Source organism: Meles meles, chromosome 2 (genome assembly GCF_922984935.1).
Source record: "Meles meles chromosome 2, mMelMel3.1 paternal haplotype, whole genome shotgun sequence".
NCBI classification, from domain to species: Eukaryota; Metazoa; Chordata; class Mammalia; order Carnivora; family Mustelidae; genus Meles; species Meles meles.
Window position 1 is genome coordinate 60129969 of NC_060067.1, and position 13237 is coordinate 60143205.

Genomic DNA, 13237 nt, shown 5'->3' on the forward strand with positions numbered 1-13237 from the left:
TTCTATTGTCATTGAAAACATGAACTTTTGAGGTTTCAACTGGGATCAGTGTTGATGGAGGGTCATTTAGGAAATGATATTGGTCAGTCTTTTGATTATGAAAGGCAAGGCCTAGGGCCTGATTTGGAGTGGGGAAGCCCTGGGGAGGGGAGGGAAAGGAACCAATCCTGCCCAGTAGGCCAATGGGCTTCATTGGGGGTTAGGAGATAGTCATAAACCACTGATCTTCACTGGATTAACCCTCAGAGACAGAGTTTAGAGGATGGGGTAGAGGTGAGTGGTTAGGCAGGCTTGTCTGTAGAAGAGGGGGAAATCACAGGGCCCCCTAAGGGCCTATTTAGCCAGAGCGATTCCACCCGGTTAAACAGTGATTTCGTTGTTTATACAGTAGAACTTAAACTGTCCCTGTCCCCCTCCCCCCCCCCAGGTGACTTACTTAAAAACAAGTCCTAGAAACCAGTCCCAGGTAACAAAGCCCAAATACAAGGGTGGGTCAGGCCAGGTGGAGGTATCCAATCAGTGGGGGCACATACTGTCTCCCTAGCTACCAAGGAGTATGGGCCCCACCCTTTGGGTGCTTTTTGGGCACCAATTCTGACCAAGGTGATAGGCTAGTTCAAATATCTACTACAGGGTAAATTGTAATTCGATTGGTCACTTATGTATGACCTAGCATGACTGTGTAGCTTTCTCTGTGTATTACAATCTCATTGGCCACCTGTGCGTGGCCAGTCCCAACCACATGGCCTTTGCCCTTAAAAGCTAGTCTGTAAGGCAGAGAGAGGTTGCCTCTTTGTAAGAGATGGCCCCGACCAGTTGGTTTGACGGTCTGTTTGATTCTGGATGCTTGGTGTGAAATAAAGCTTTGCTTCACCTTTGCTTTATATCAGTCTTGCTCCTTTGATTACGGACCCAATAGCCCAAACACCTGGCAGGAGTATGGTGTCCAAGGATACAAATGGCTACCAGTAAGTTGCTGCCATAATAAATAATATATATTTAGCAAAATATTATATCATTCCCCTCATTCTCAAAGTACTCACAAAAGTCGTTAACCATCATCTTAGCATCAGATTTAGGAAACAAAATCTCAATCATGTTCTTTGAGAAAAGCATTTGATCCTTATCAGAATGTTCCAAATTCAGACACAATAGGGTAGGGAACAATGGCAATTTTTTTTGAAGACCTCACACTCTCACTATTGTCAAAAATTATATAGGCAATTATATTGTCACAAGAGATATCAAAGCAAAGAGGTCATGGTAAGAAATGATGACTGCTTAAAACAGATTAAAAAAAAAAAGATTTAAATATATGCCATTTCCCCTCCAGGTATTCACAATACTCATCTCTAGGACCTGTCTTCATGAGTAAAGCACCTTTGAACAGCCAAAGCAATGAGGATTAGTGACCCTCGCTCTTTTCAATGTAACTAATAGACAAGGCTGCAAAATTGTTCAAGTTACATTGTATCTAGTATGTGTGTAACCAGTGTAACTTGAACCCATGGATAACAATAATTAATAATTATAATATATGTAATAATAATTATAAATATAAATATAATTATAAAGAAATAACAAACAGTTATTTAAGATTCAATGTGTATTATTAAGTAAAACAGTTAACACACATTTTATAAAATTGATTGTGAATCATCTATTTAGATTATAATCAGTTCTCACCTTATTACATTTTAGAAAATATTGAGGATTTTCTATGTTACTCACAAAACAACAAAAAAAATTAAGATTTTATTTATTTATTTGAGAGAGAGAGAGAAAGCACACACAAGTAGTGTGGAGGGGCAGAGGGAGAGGGAGAAGCCACTACCCACTGAACCAATTTATTTTTGCCAGCAAATGCCTTACTGTTTCATTATATTTTTAAATCCTAGATCATTATGCCTAATTAAATTTATGGAGTTTTGCTGAATGTTTATGGATGATTCTTAGTTATTCCCCAAAAGCTGAATAAATTTGATACATGCACCTATATATACCAAACAAATGCCATGCCTTTTATCATACTATACACTTAGTAAATAACACATATTTAACACCATATTGTATTGCATTGTTGACAATTAAGGGAAACATCATGTTTGCATTTTATTTTCTCTCATTTTAAAAATGGATAAAACAATTATATCTTACACAATTTTAATTTTCATTGCTTCTAGTAATCTTTTAGGATTCATTCCATGACTTTTTCTCTCTGCAGTCTTCATTGTGATCCTCAAAAAGCATGACACTTTATTTGAATTGAAACAATGAAGCCAAACTGTTTCTCACAGAAAGTGAATCCGATTTGGCTACTTTTATGTTGAAAACAGGCTCTGTTAATTAGGGTATATGACACACTTTCCATGCTTGACAAAGTTTCAACCTGAATGAGCTGTATCATTAGCTGCAAAGTTTTGATCAAAACAAAACTGAAGTATAGGATAACAAAACAAAATTTAAAAAAGCATTTTATCTGAAACCATTTATGAAAATGAACAATGTCTAGATTTCCCCAAACTTTGGAATATATCAGGTTAAACAAGGTACATCTCATTGAAAAAAAGTCTCATTTATAGTCATTTGATCGTTGATTAAATAGTCATTTAAAGTCTATTTGGTTTATTTCCCAAAAACTGAAAAAGTGAACAAGGACTAGATAAACAAATCCTTTGGCAAGTCAGGTGGTTTTCAATTCTTTTGCTTTGAAGGAAGGCTGAACTGAACAATGAACTCCTAAGTCATCGAATCTAATTTTTTGATACCAAGAATCGAATGGCATTGCTACAATAAAAGTCCATTCCCGGATATAGTACTTGTTTATACGAATAGGGTTTTTCAGGGCATACAGATGTAAAAATTAGAAATAAGAATAAAAGCTTAAAAAAAGAAAAAACAGAAGTGATGCTTAGCTTTCCAGACACGAGACATATTCAACCACACATATGAATTTGTAAAAGCAAAATATCCACTTCACCAAGAAAAGTATTTTCCAATAAACTTTACATTCCATTAAATAATTAGGAAAAATACTTATTCTACTTTGACTACGTACAACAGTAATTAAAAAACAAAAAAAAAAAAACAAAAAAACACCTCGGTCCAGAATCACCCGATTTGCCTGCTGTCTGTATAACCTTGGGCATTTTACTTAATGTCGCAGTTTTCTGATTTTGCAAACTGAGGACAGTACTTACTAAGACGTAGCTCTGTGTTGTTCTAAAGACTGAACGAATTAATGCATATAGGAAGCGCTTAGCGCCATGCCGGGCACATAGTTCGAGCTTTATAAGCGTTACCTGTTACTACTATTAATCGATAGCAAACCCTCCACACTAAAAGCTTGTGGATTTGTCTTCACCGGCGGGCAGATGCTGGAGGGATGGACCATGGGCACCCTCGAAGAGTAAGAGGGGGATGCCCACGGGAAAACAGGACGGAGAGGGTAAGAGAGACAGGAGGCCCCTGGAGCTCCCTGCTTGGAAGAGAACGGGAGCGGGTCACAGGCTGAGAGCGCAGACGGGTAGAAGAGTTTAGATAAGCAGTTCCACCTGCGGTTCGCATTATGCCTGCGGAACGCGACTGCTCCATGAAACAGGAGCAAGAGCGTCGGGCCTAAATGCCACCGGCACCCGGCCAGGTCCGCACCGGCGCCCCCTCGGCCCCCGGCCCGGGGAGTCGCTTTGCTCACGCGCCGGACAGCCCCCGATTCCGATACTGACCTTTGGCCCAGACCTCGCGGCTGGCTCAGCTTTGTCGCCGCTACTTCCGCCGCAGCCCGGCCTCGCGAGGGCGCCCGCGGGCAGCCGGAACTGACCCCTCGCGGCCCCCGTCGTCGCACCTTCCTTGTTATTGTCACCGCCTTTTCCCCCCCTCTTCCCCTGGTTCCCTTTCACTTCCGGGGTTGCTCTGGATCCGCTGGTCCCGTAACAACATCCCGTTGGCTTCCCTCAGGCGGCGGGACCGGTGCAGCCGCCGCCTCCCAGGAGCGCCCGCCCGCCTGGGCCTGCGCCTTCCCTGGCCCAGGCCTCCATGGCCACCAACCCGCAGCCGCAGCCGCCTCCTCCGGCGCCGCCGCCTCCCCCGCCGCAGCCGCAGCCACCGCCACCGCCGCCGGGCCCCGGGGCTGGCCCGGGTGCGGCGGGCGGCGCGGGGGCCGGTGCAGGTGCCGGAGACCCGCAGCTCGTGGCCATGATCGTGAACCACCTCAAGAGCCAAGGGCTCTTCGACCAGTTCCGCAGGGACTGCCTGGCCGACGTAGACACCAAGGTTCGGGCGCGCGGGGGCTGCGGGGGAAGGGGAGGACCCCAAGGGCCGTCTTCTCCGGCACTCACTCTCATTCGTCCATAGGCAGGCTGCGCTTTGACTTCTTCAGCTGGGGCTCCTCCTGAGCTCTCCCCAGGCTCACTGTGCCGCTGCTTCCTCTTTGAGCGGCTGCCAAGCACCAGGCACTGTGCAAGTCTCGGTGCGTTCATTCATTCGCCGAGCCTTTCGTTCATTTAACCGACTAGTGTTAATAGCCTACTACGTGCAGGCACTGCTTAAGTGCGTGGAATATAGTGGTGAGCAACACTAAGTCATTGTTCTCAGGGAGACTCGTCTGAAACACTAACGCTAATCGGGCTTTCATCTCGGATCCCCCCCACCCCCCCGCGCGCGCGGCTCACTTTGTATCCAAGTTATTTTTGCGTCCTCTTTTAAAGATTTCTGGGCGGTAAGAGTCTTGTCTTTGTCCTTTGGGAAAATATTTAAGTGATACAGAATCAACTTAACTTGCAGTGTGCCTTGCTGTACACTGTGGGGATGCAAAGGTAAGGAGGCAGACGTAGACTGAAACGTGGCTTAGGGAGATCGGGACTCTTGTTTCCACCAATGACTGCCTGATTAAGGTAGGTTAGGTCAGGTGGCAAGGGGTTGGGGATAAGGTGAAGGGTTGGAGGAGAGGTGACAGCAGGTATTGAAGGGGGAAAAGGACAGGGAAGAGGAGTGAGTTCTGGAGAATAATGGGAAGAGGGGGAATGGTCAGCAAAGTGCTTTGTGTATAGAAAGAGTTCGGGGCTAGAAGGGGAAGGATTTTATACCAAATATCAGAGTGAAAGGGGTGGTAGCAGAAATGGGTACACTGAGCTGGTTCTGCAAAAACTGAGCAGAGAACACCAGGAGAGAGCAGTCAGTGAGACAGATGGAAAAGGGAGTCTGGAATTCTGGAAACTCTTGAAAGAAACAAATAGAAAATTGGCGATTTGGTCTTGTATTTGGTTGGGTCCATCAGACTGTAGTTTTGATGGAGTGAGGGTTTTCTCAGCAAATTCAGCTTTTCTGAGGAACCTCATTTCTTTGAGAAAGGGGTGTTTGCAGCTTCCACAGATGCTTCCTTGTGACTCAGAGTTCACCAGGATTTGATGAGAACAGCACACAACTCTGCTGTCTCCCGTGGGAAAACCCTTCGGACAGTCTGGGGATATCTTCTCTTATAAGGGCTCTGGTCCACCTTGTAGACCAGGAATAGAATTCACTTATTTACAGTGTTGGGGTCTTTACATCACAGAGAATTCAGTATACTTGTGGATGTTTTTCTATGTAGGAAGTATATAGTTTTCTCACTTTGTTGTAGGGAATGTGCACAGCCATCATTTTGAAAATAATCCCTATTGCTCCTTTATTTTTCCAATGGGAGATTAGACAAGTTCAGGTAGATGTACCCAAATAAAGCTGGTTATTTGTATCCATCAAGTAGAGATCTCAGTTTGCTGTTCCCAGAAACTTAAAAGATCTGTATGTTATCCTTGTGTACCCACATTGGAAATTTAAATATGCTGAAAGGGGTGCTACATTATCTAAGACTCAATTTTTTTTTTTTTTTTTTAGGATTTTATTTATTTATTTGACACACAGAGAGAGATCAGAAGTAGGCAGAGAGGCGGGCAGAGAGAGAGAGGGAGAAGCAGGCTCCCTGCTGAGCAGAGAGCCCAATGTGGGCCTTGATCCCAGAACCCTGAGTTCATGACCTGAGCTGAAGGCAGAGGCTTTAACGCACTGAGCCACCCAGGCACCCTAAGGCTCAACTTCTTCTTTCCCTCTAAATGTTATTATTTCATGTCAATAATGTCCCTGCCAGATCCTCTCAAAGTGGAGTTTGAAGACCTTTATTGGGGGGAAGGAAGGAAGTACTGTTGTCTTAATGATCTAATGAAGCTAGGACCTTCTCCCAAGAAAAATGCACATACATATTAAAATACAGTTTTTGGAATTTAGAAATGGTCAACTCTAGAAAATTACATGTGGCTCAAACTAATACATAGTTTCAAGGAGTTCAGTGGCCACAGAATAAGGTCTCTTGTTTTAATATTTGAAACTAGGGAAGAGTAGAACCGAAATGATACCCTTCCCTGGCAGAAGAGTTTGCCTGGGTATGGTGGAAATTCTTCAGCCCTCATGTCCTTTCTTTTTATTCCTGATACCTGCCCCCCTCTTCTTCTCTTTGTCTTTCTACCTCTCTGCCTGCTCTTTCTGGTTATCTTGCTTCTCTCCCCCGTGACTGTCTCCCTCTTCCTTTTCCTTAGCTTTACAAACAATTATGTCGATTTTAATTTAATTTAGGGTATTTCTTCTTATTTTATAGCATCTTGTACTCCCTTTTCTTATTAAAAAAAAAAAAAGGTCTTAAGTTGAAAGTCTCAAAAAACATACAGAAGGGGCACCTGGGTGGCTCAGTCGGTTAAAGCCTCTGCCTTGGGCTCAGGTTATGATCTCAGAGTCCTGGGATCAAGCCCCGCATGGCATCGGGCTCTCTGCTCAGCAGGGAGCCTGCTTCCTCCTCTCTCTCTCTCTGCCTGCCTCTCTGTCTACGTGTCATCTCTGTCAAATAAATAAATAAAATCTTAAAAAAAAAAATGCAGACGCCAAAGTTTTCTTTGGTATGAGCTTAACATCTTCCCAGTGTGCTGAGTGGACCAGGGTAGGCCTGAGATGCCTCATGCAGAAGAGCATCACTAATAGAACTGTTGAGTCTCAGCTGTAAGAACACCTTACAATTGAGACCTCTTGTGGTATGGTGCTTTTGGTCACTGAACCTAGAAGACTGACCTGCTTTGTGTCAAACTCTAACCTACAGTATATACTCTATAGGGTTGTAGTAATAACTGAAGTGTCAGTCACATGCATATTTAAGAATCAAGACATTTGATACCTATCAGGTGCTTTCCAAGAGCCGAACTGTCATCCAGCCCAGTGTGTTTAAAGCAAGGCGAGAAGTACCAAAGTCTGCCTCCATTCCAGAAGACCGTAAAACCTTCCAAACTGTCCTGGGGTCCTTAGCCAACCAAGAGAGGGATCTGACCATAGCAGACCAAATCAGCCCTCCTACCCAAAGAATTGGAACCTTGGATATCCTAACTAATGCTAAGGCTCCTGTGCTATAGATTACAAGCTGCCAGATCCCTGGAGCAAACCGAGAGGTTACAAAGCTATTCTGACCTTTTGCTCTGAGGTCACACTGGAGAGTATGAAGAGGGAAGATCAAGAGAGGCCCATCATTCTATCCCAGGCAGGGAGCTCACCAACCAAATAAATGTAGCACCTTTCTCCCCAGGTAATAAAGGTCAATTTTGGATACTTTCTCAGTTACAAGTGTCTCCTACTCACTGTGATTATTGCCTGTCTTTTTCCTTTTAAATTTGAAAGGAGTATCAAAGAGCATATAAATTTATTCACCCAACAAATATTTGTTATGTACCAGCACTGTGTTAGGTGACAGGATACAGCATCCCTGCTGTTACGGAGCTTGCATCCCAGCAGAGAGAAACACAGGAAATAATGTGTAATAGGTTCTGTGGAAGAAATAAAGCAGGGTGAAGGTGGAAAGGGATGCTGATTTGTTTTCAGTAAGTTGTCCGGGGAAGATTTCAGTAAGATGATACTTGAGCCATCACTGAAGGAACTGAAGAAGCCATCTAGCTGTATGGGGCTGAGCATTCTAAGCAGAGACCACAGGAGAGGGGGAAAGTGATAGAAGGTGAGATAGAAGTGGCCCTCCTGTCCTCCCTTCACAGATCTGACAGGCCCTGGAAGCTATCATAAGAGTTGGGCTTTTACTAGAGCAGAGAAGCCACTGGCAAGTTTTGAGCCTAAGGGCATGATCCAACTTCTCTGTTAGTAGATGGATTGGTTTTAGGTAATTATTAGTAGTCCTGATATGGTTTGGATAATGAATTATATGATGACCCTAATTTTAGAAGATTTACCTAACTGCTGTATGAAAAATAGACTTCGTTGATCAGGAGTAGAAAGAAGCCAGGAGATCAGTGACAAATCTAGACAAGAGATGAGTGCCTTGGACGAGAGTGGTAGAAGGGAGTGGGTCTGGCCAGATTCAGACTGTATTTTAATGCTAATGCTGACAATTTGCCAGAGGTGTGAAGCTGGGGAGAGTCAGGGATGACTCCAGGTCTTTTTTTTTTTTTTTTAATTTGTTTATTTACAGCATAACAGTGTTCATTGTTTTGGCATCACACCCAGTGCTCCATGCAGTACATGCCCTCCCTATTACCCACCACCTGGTTCCTCAACCTCCCACCCCCCCACCCCGCCCCTTCAAAACCCTCTGGTTGTTTTTCAGAGTCCATAGTCTCTCATGGTTCATCTCCCCTTCCAGTTTCCCTCAACTCCCTCTCCTCTCCATCTCCCCATGTCCTCCATGTTATTTGTTATGCTCCACAAATAAGTGAGACCATATGATACTTGACTCTCTCTGCTTGACTTATTTTGCTCAGAGCACTGGCAAAGAAAGAAAAGAGAGATCATCTCAGAGGAAGGTTGGAATCCAAGATACTACTGGAGTCACTAGGCTTTTTATTGAAAGGAGAGTGTGGCAACAGGGAGAATTACCTGTGGTCCTTCAAATTGGAACTTGCTATGGAACCACTATAGGGCTAAATACACTGTGATGTTTGAGTCCAGTGGGAAGGATTATGTTTTAGAATCACTGGGCGAAAAGAATTAGTTTTAGTTCACATTGATGTTGGATAAATGGAGGGGGGGGTGTGAGAAATGATCATGAGTGTTTCTTGTAGGATAGAAAATAGGTATCAGCAAAAGTCTGGAACTTGGGGAGGGATAAGCTGAAATCACAAAGGGATGAAACCTTACCATCTGTGCTGAAGATAGTTATCTAGCCATCTCCTCTAACAACTGTGTTTTAATTGCTTATCTGCCAAGCAGTGCTGTAAACTATGTGAAAGCAAAGATTAAGGGAGTGGGAGGAGGAGGCTTCCATTCAGTGGAGAGATGAATGCCGGCCCCAACCACCTACAGTGCAAGAGTTGTTGGAAAGATGGTATATATAGAAGGAACATGGGGGAAGGCTAGGGGAGCCTAGTATGGGTGTCGGGATGACATCACAGAGCTTACCCTTGAGCTCTGAAGGTGAGAAGTTTGCCAGATGGAAAACAGGGAGTGGTAAGTATAGAAGATTAAAAGGCATGAGAATTTATCACAGGAGTATAAGCTTTGAAGGGTAAAGAGAGCAGCAAATGGCAGAAGATGAAGCTGTAGTGTTGCTGAAAGTCGTTCAGAGATGCTCAAACTCATCTACATTAAAAGCCACATGAAAGATAGAACATGAGTTGGGGGGGCAGCCTCTAAGAATGGAGTGTGCAGCCCTTCTGGGGTCGGCAAACATTCCTTCTAGGCAGTGTCCTTTTAAGAAGTGACACAATATGGGGCACCTGCCTGGCTCAGTCTGTTAAGCATCTGTCTTTGGCTTAGGTCATGATCCCAGGGTCCTGGGATCGAGCCCCGCATTTTGCTCCCTGCTCGGCAGGAAGCCCGCTTCTCCTTCTCCTGTTTCCCCTCCTTGTGTTCGATCTCTCTCTCTCTCTTTCTCTGTCAAGTAAATAAATAAAATCTTTAAAAGAAAAAAAGAAGTGACATAATCTGTGTCCTCTCTCCTGATTCCCTTACCTTTGGGGTTCTCAGCCTCAGCACTGTTGACATTTTGGGCTAGATAATTCTTCGTTGTTCTGGGTTCCCTTCTGCACGGGGCACCTGGGTGGCTCAGTGGGTTAAGCCGCTGCCTTCGGCTCGGGTCATGATCTCAGGGTCCTGGGATCGAGTCCCACATCGGGCTCTCTGCTCAGCGGAGAGCCTGCTTCCCTTCCTCTCTCTCTGCCTGCCTCTCTGTGATTTCTCTCTGTCAAATAAAAAAAAAAAAAATCTTTAAAGATATTCAGCAGCATCCCTACCCTCTATCCACAGAATGCCAGTAGCAGCTTCCTAAGCTGTGACAACCAAAAATGTCTCTAGACATCATCCAATGTCCCCTGGGGTGGAAGTGGAGGGCAAAATTGCTCCCAGTTGAGAACCACTACCTTACATCAAATTTAATGCCCAGTTCTAGTGTTGCCCCTTTGTAACTTCTCTTGGTTCCATGCCTTTCAGCCCATTTCTACCACCCCAGTACAGACCTTCATCACTGGAGTTACTGCATCCTTTCCTATGTATATTTTATGTCTCTTTACTCTCTCATTGTTGGAAGATTAATCATCAGAAAACTCAGCTGTCACATATCACTCTGCTCATATGGAGTCAGTTTCAACTCCATAATTCTAGACTTCTTTCTTTTTTTCTTTTAAGATTTTATTTATTCATTTGACAGACAGAGATCACAAGTAGGCAGAGAGAGGAGGAAGCAGGCTCCCCACCGAGCAGAGAGCCCGATTCGGGGCTCGATCCCAGGACCTTGGGATCACAACCCAAGCTGAAGGCAGAGGCTTTAACCCACTGAGCCACCGAGGTGCCCCAATACCAGACTTATTATATGGGTACCCAAAGTGCTCCAGCCCCCAGCCCCAACGTGTTTCCAACCTCCTATCTCTGCCCTTTTATTTTCTCTTATGCAGACAAATTGGATGCCCCCAAATGCTCCTGACCCCACATTTTCTCATTCAGTTGCTCTTTGCTTCTATTGTTGGCTGTTTGTTGAAGGCCCACCTTTCCAATTGCCAGCTGTGTTGGGGAACCTTGAAGGTCCAACTCAGATGCCACATTATCAGCAAAGACTTCTTCTTTTGCTCCTCTCCCTTTCTTTGTTCCAAATCATCTAACATTAATATTTATTTGTGTCTTATTTTCTAGTCCCTTGTCTACAAATAAGACATGTCTTTCTTCTTTGTGTTCTTCCCATCTCCAAACATCTTGTCTTAGGCAAAGTAAGCAGTATTTGAATGTCTGCGTTATCCTAAAGCAGCATAGGCATAAGCTGAGAAACTTAGTTGCCACTAAGTTTGATATGGTAATCTAAAACACATTAACACTGTTAAAAATCCTAAGGCTATAAATACTGATATTGTATAACATTGGAGATTTTAACATTTGTGTTTTTTTTCCCCTCTCTAGCCTGCCTATCAGAACCTGAGGCAGCGAGTTGACAACTTTGTTGCGAACCACTTGGCAACTCATACATGGAGTCCCCACCTCAATAAGAACCAGCTAAGAAACAATATTAGGCAGCAAGTGCTCAAGTAAGTCTCAGAAGGGCCCAGCCCCTGGGCAGGCTTGACAATGTCCGTCTATTCTGTGGAAGGCAGGGATGTTACATGGAAGTCTGATGTTATTTTGTCAAGTTTGATTGGCCATTGCATATGTGATGCTGTGTAATTTTAGAGCGAGCTGTCTTACCACTTCACATTCCCCATAAATTTTAGCAGTCTGGTTTCTTCTGTAGACCTGGGGAACTAACTAAAGGAAGAAGATGACAATGTGACTTAAAAAAAAAAAAAAAAAAACCTAGCATAGAATATTAATAGATGGTAAGTGCCAGAATATTGTTATACCATTCATTCACAACTATTTTCTTGACCCTAAAAGATCAGGCTTTTTTATTCCTCTTTGACAAATAAAAAGATATTCTAGATCATTATAATTAAAATAATTGCCTCTGACTTGAGGTTGTGTCTTGTATCTTCTAATACAGTACCCTCAGCCCACCCCCCTTTTTTTTGCACTTTACTATGACATTTAACTCTGTTTTTAGTGATGATATGCCCAATAAAAGAAGGAAAGTGTGTTTGGACCTGTCAGAGCCACTTTTGGGTAAACATAAGATAAAGAGAATGAAAAGAACTGGAATGTTTAGAGGGACCTAAAAAAAAAAAAGTATTCCCAAAAAAGCAGATTTACAATACTGTCTTGTTCTTGAATATAAATATTTGACAAGACAAGAAGACCTCGACCCTGTATCTTTGTTTCACCACGCCTACAGCCTGCTCAAGGGGTTACTAAGTTATTTAAAGAGTACCATGTCGTCCTCTCTTGACAAATATTTACATTCAAGCTCATCTTTTAGAATGAAATGTGACTTCCAAACCGTTAAATCCATTTTTTACCTGCTACCTTTTCATACCCTCTCGTCCTGTAGAAACCTCCCTAACCTAATAGTGTGCATACTCCATTGATAGTTCTACCTGCAAGAAACCCCACAGAACTTCCCACTCTGACTCAAAGACCTATTTAGGTCCAGGTAATACGAGAAACCAGGAGCCTGGGGCTCTTACTATCTCCTACCACAGAAGAGAGGAGGGAAATAGAACAATCATTTTGTTGTCTACATTTTATAGGAAGTTTAAGGAATCTATAAAAGAGCCTAGGAGAGATCAAAAGATGCCAAGGAGGGCTGTACAGTAAGATCTGATGAGAGAAGCCAAAGGCTTTCCTGAAAATCTGAGGCAGCAGTGGTTTGCTGGGGGCGGGGTGGGGGGGGGTACTTATTTCCAGGCTTTCAAGAAAACAGTAGAGGGAAGGGGGAGAAGCATACTGACTGTTTCTACAGAGTACTCCTGATTACTGAGGGCTCTCACCCTTTTCACAATGATTACATAGCTTTACAAACAGAGTTTTTCATGGGTTGGAAGGGGAGGTGCTTTCTTTTTTTCATATATTGAGAGACTAAAGTGGAAGGCAGATTACCTTATATAGCATTTACTCCTTAGCATACAAAACCTAGAAAGGATGGAAGCTGTCAGTTATTCTTTTCTTGCTCCTGTAAAATCAAGCACTTAAAACTCTTAGGGCACCAATATAAGACATTTTCACAGACTCTTGTTTGGTGAGGGGTTGCTGTACTCCATCAGTAAGGGGTTCTCATGACTACTAATAGTTACTGTTGTAGTGTGACTGGCTTCTAGAGACATTTTAGAACAAGGGAAACAGCTGTGTCTTGGATAGCTTACTCATTGCT

General features: G+C 43.5%; 1 protein-coding gene and 1 long non-coding RNA gene across 7 annotated transcripts in view; one reads left to right on the forward strand and one right to left on the reverse strand.

The window, feature by feature from the left end:
- LOC123936739 overlaps positions 1–3801 on the reverse strand; it is a 28810-nt gene extending 25009 nt beyond the window's left edge. Inside the window, exon 1 of the long non-coding RNA XR_006817383.1 lies at positions 3726–3801. This is a non-coding gene — a long non-coding RNA (uncharacterized LOC123936739). The remainder of the gene's footprint in view (positions 1–3725) is intronic.
- A 110-nt stretch (positions 3802–3911) lies between these two features.
- Positions 3912–13237, forward strand: part of BOD1L1 (biorientation of chromosomes in cell division 1 like 1) — a 54660-nt gene continuing 45334 nt past the window's right edge. For all 6 annotated transcript variants that reach the window (XR_006816450.1, XM_045990922.1, XM_045990940.1 and 3 more), the window contains exons 1-2: positions 3912–4272; positions 11398–11522. Coding sequence is in view for 5 of the 6 variants with exons in the window: in XM_045990922.1 (XP_045846878.1) it covers positions 4036–4272; positions 11398–11522 (362 nt within the window). In the remaining variant the exon portion in view is untranslated. The remainder of the gene's footprint in view (positions 4273–11397; positions 11523–13237) is intronic.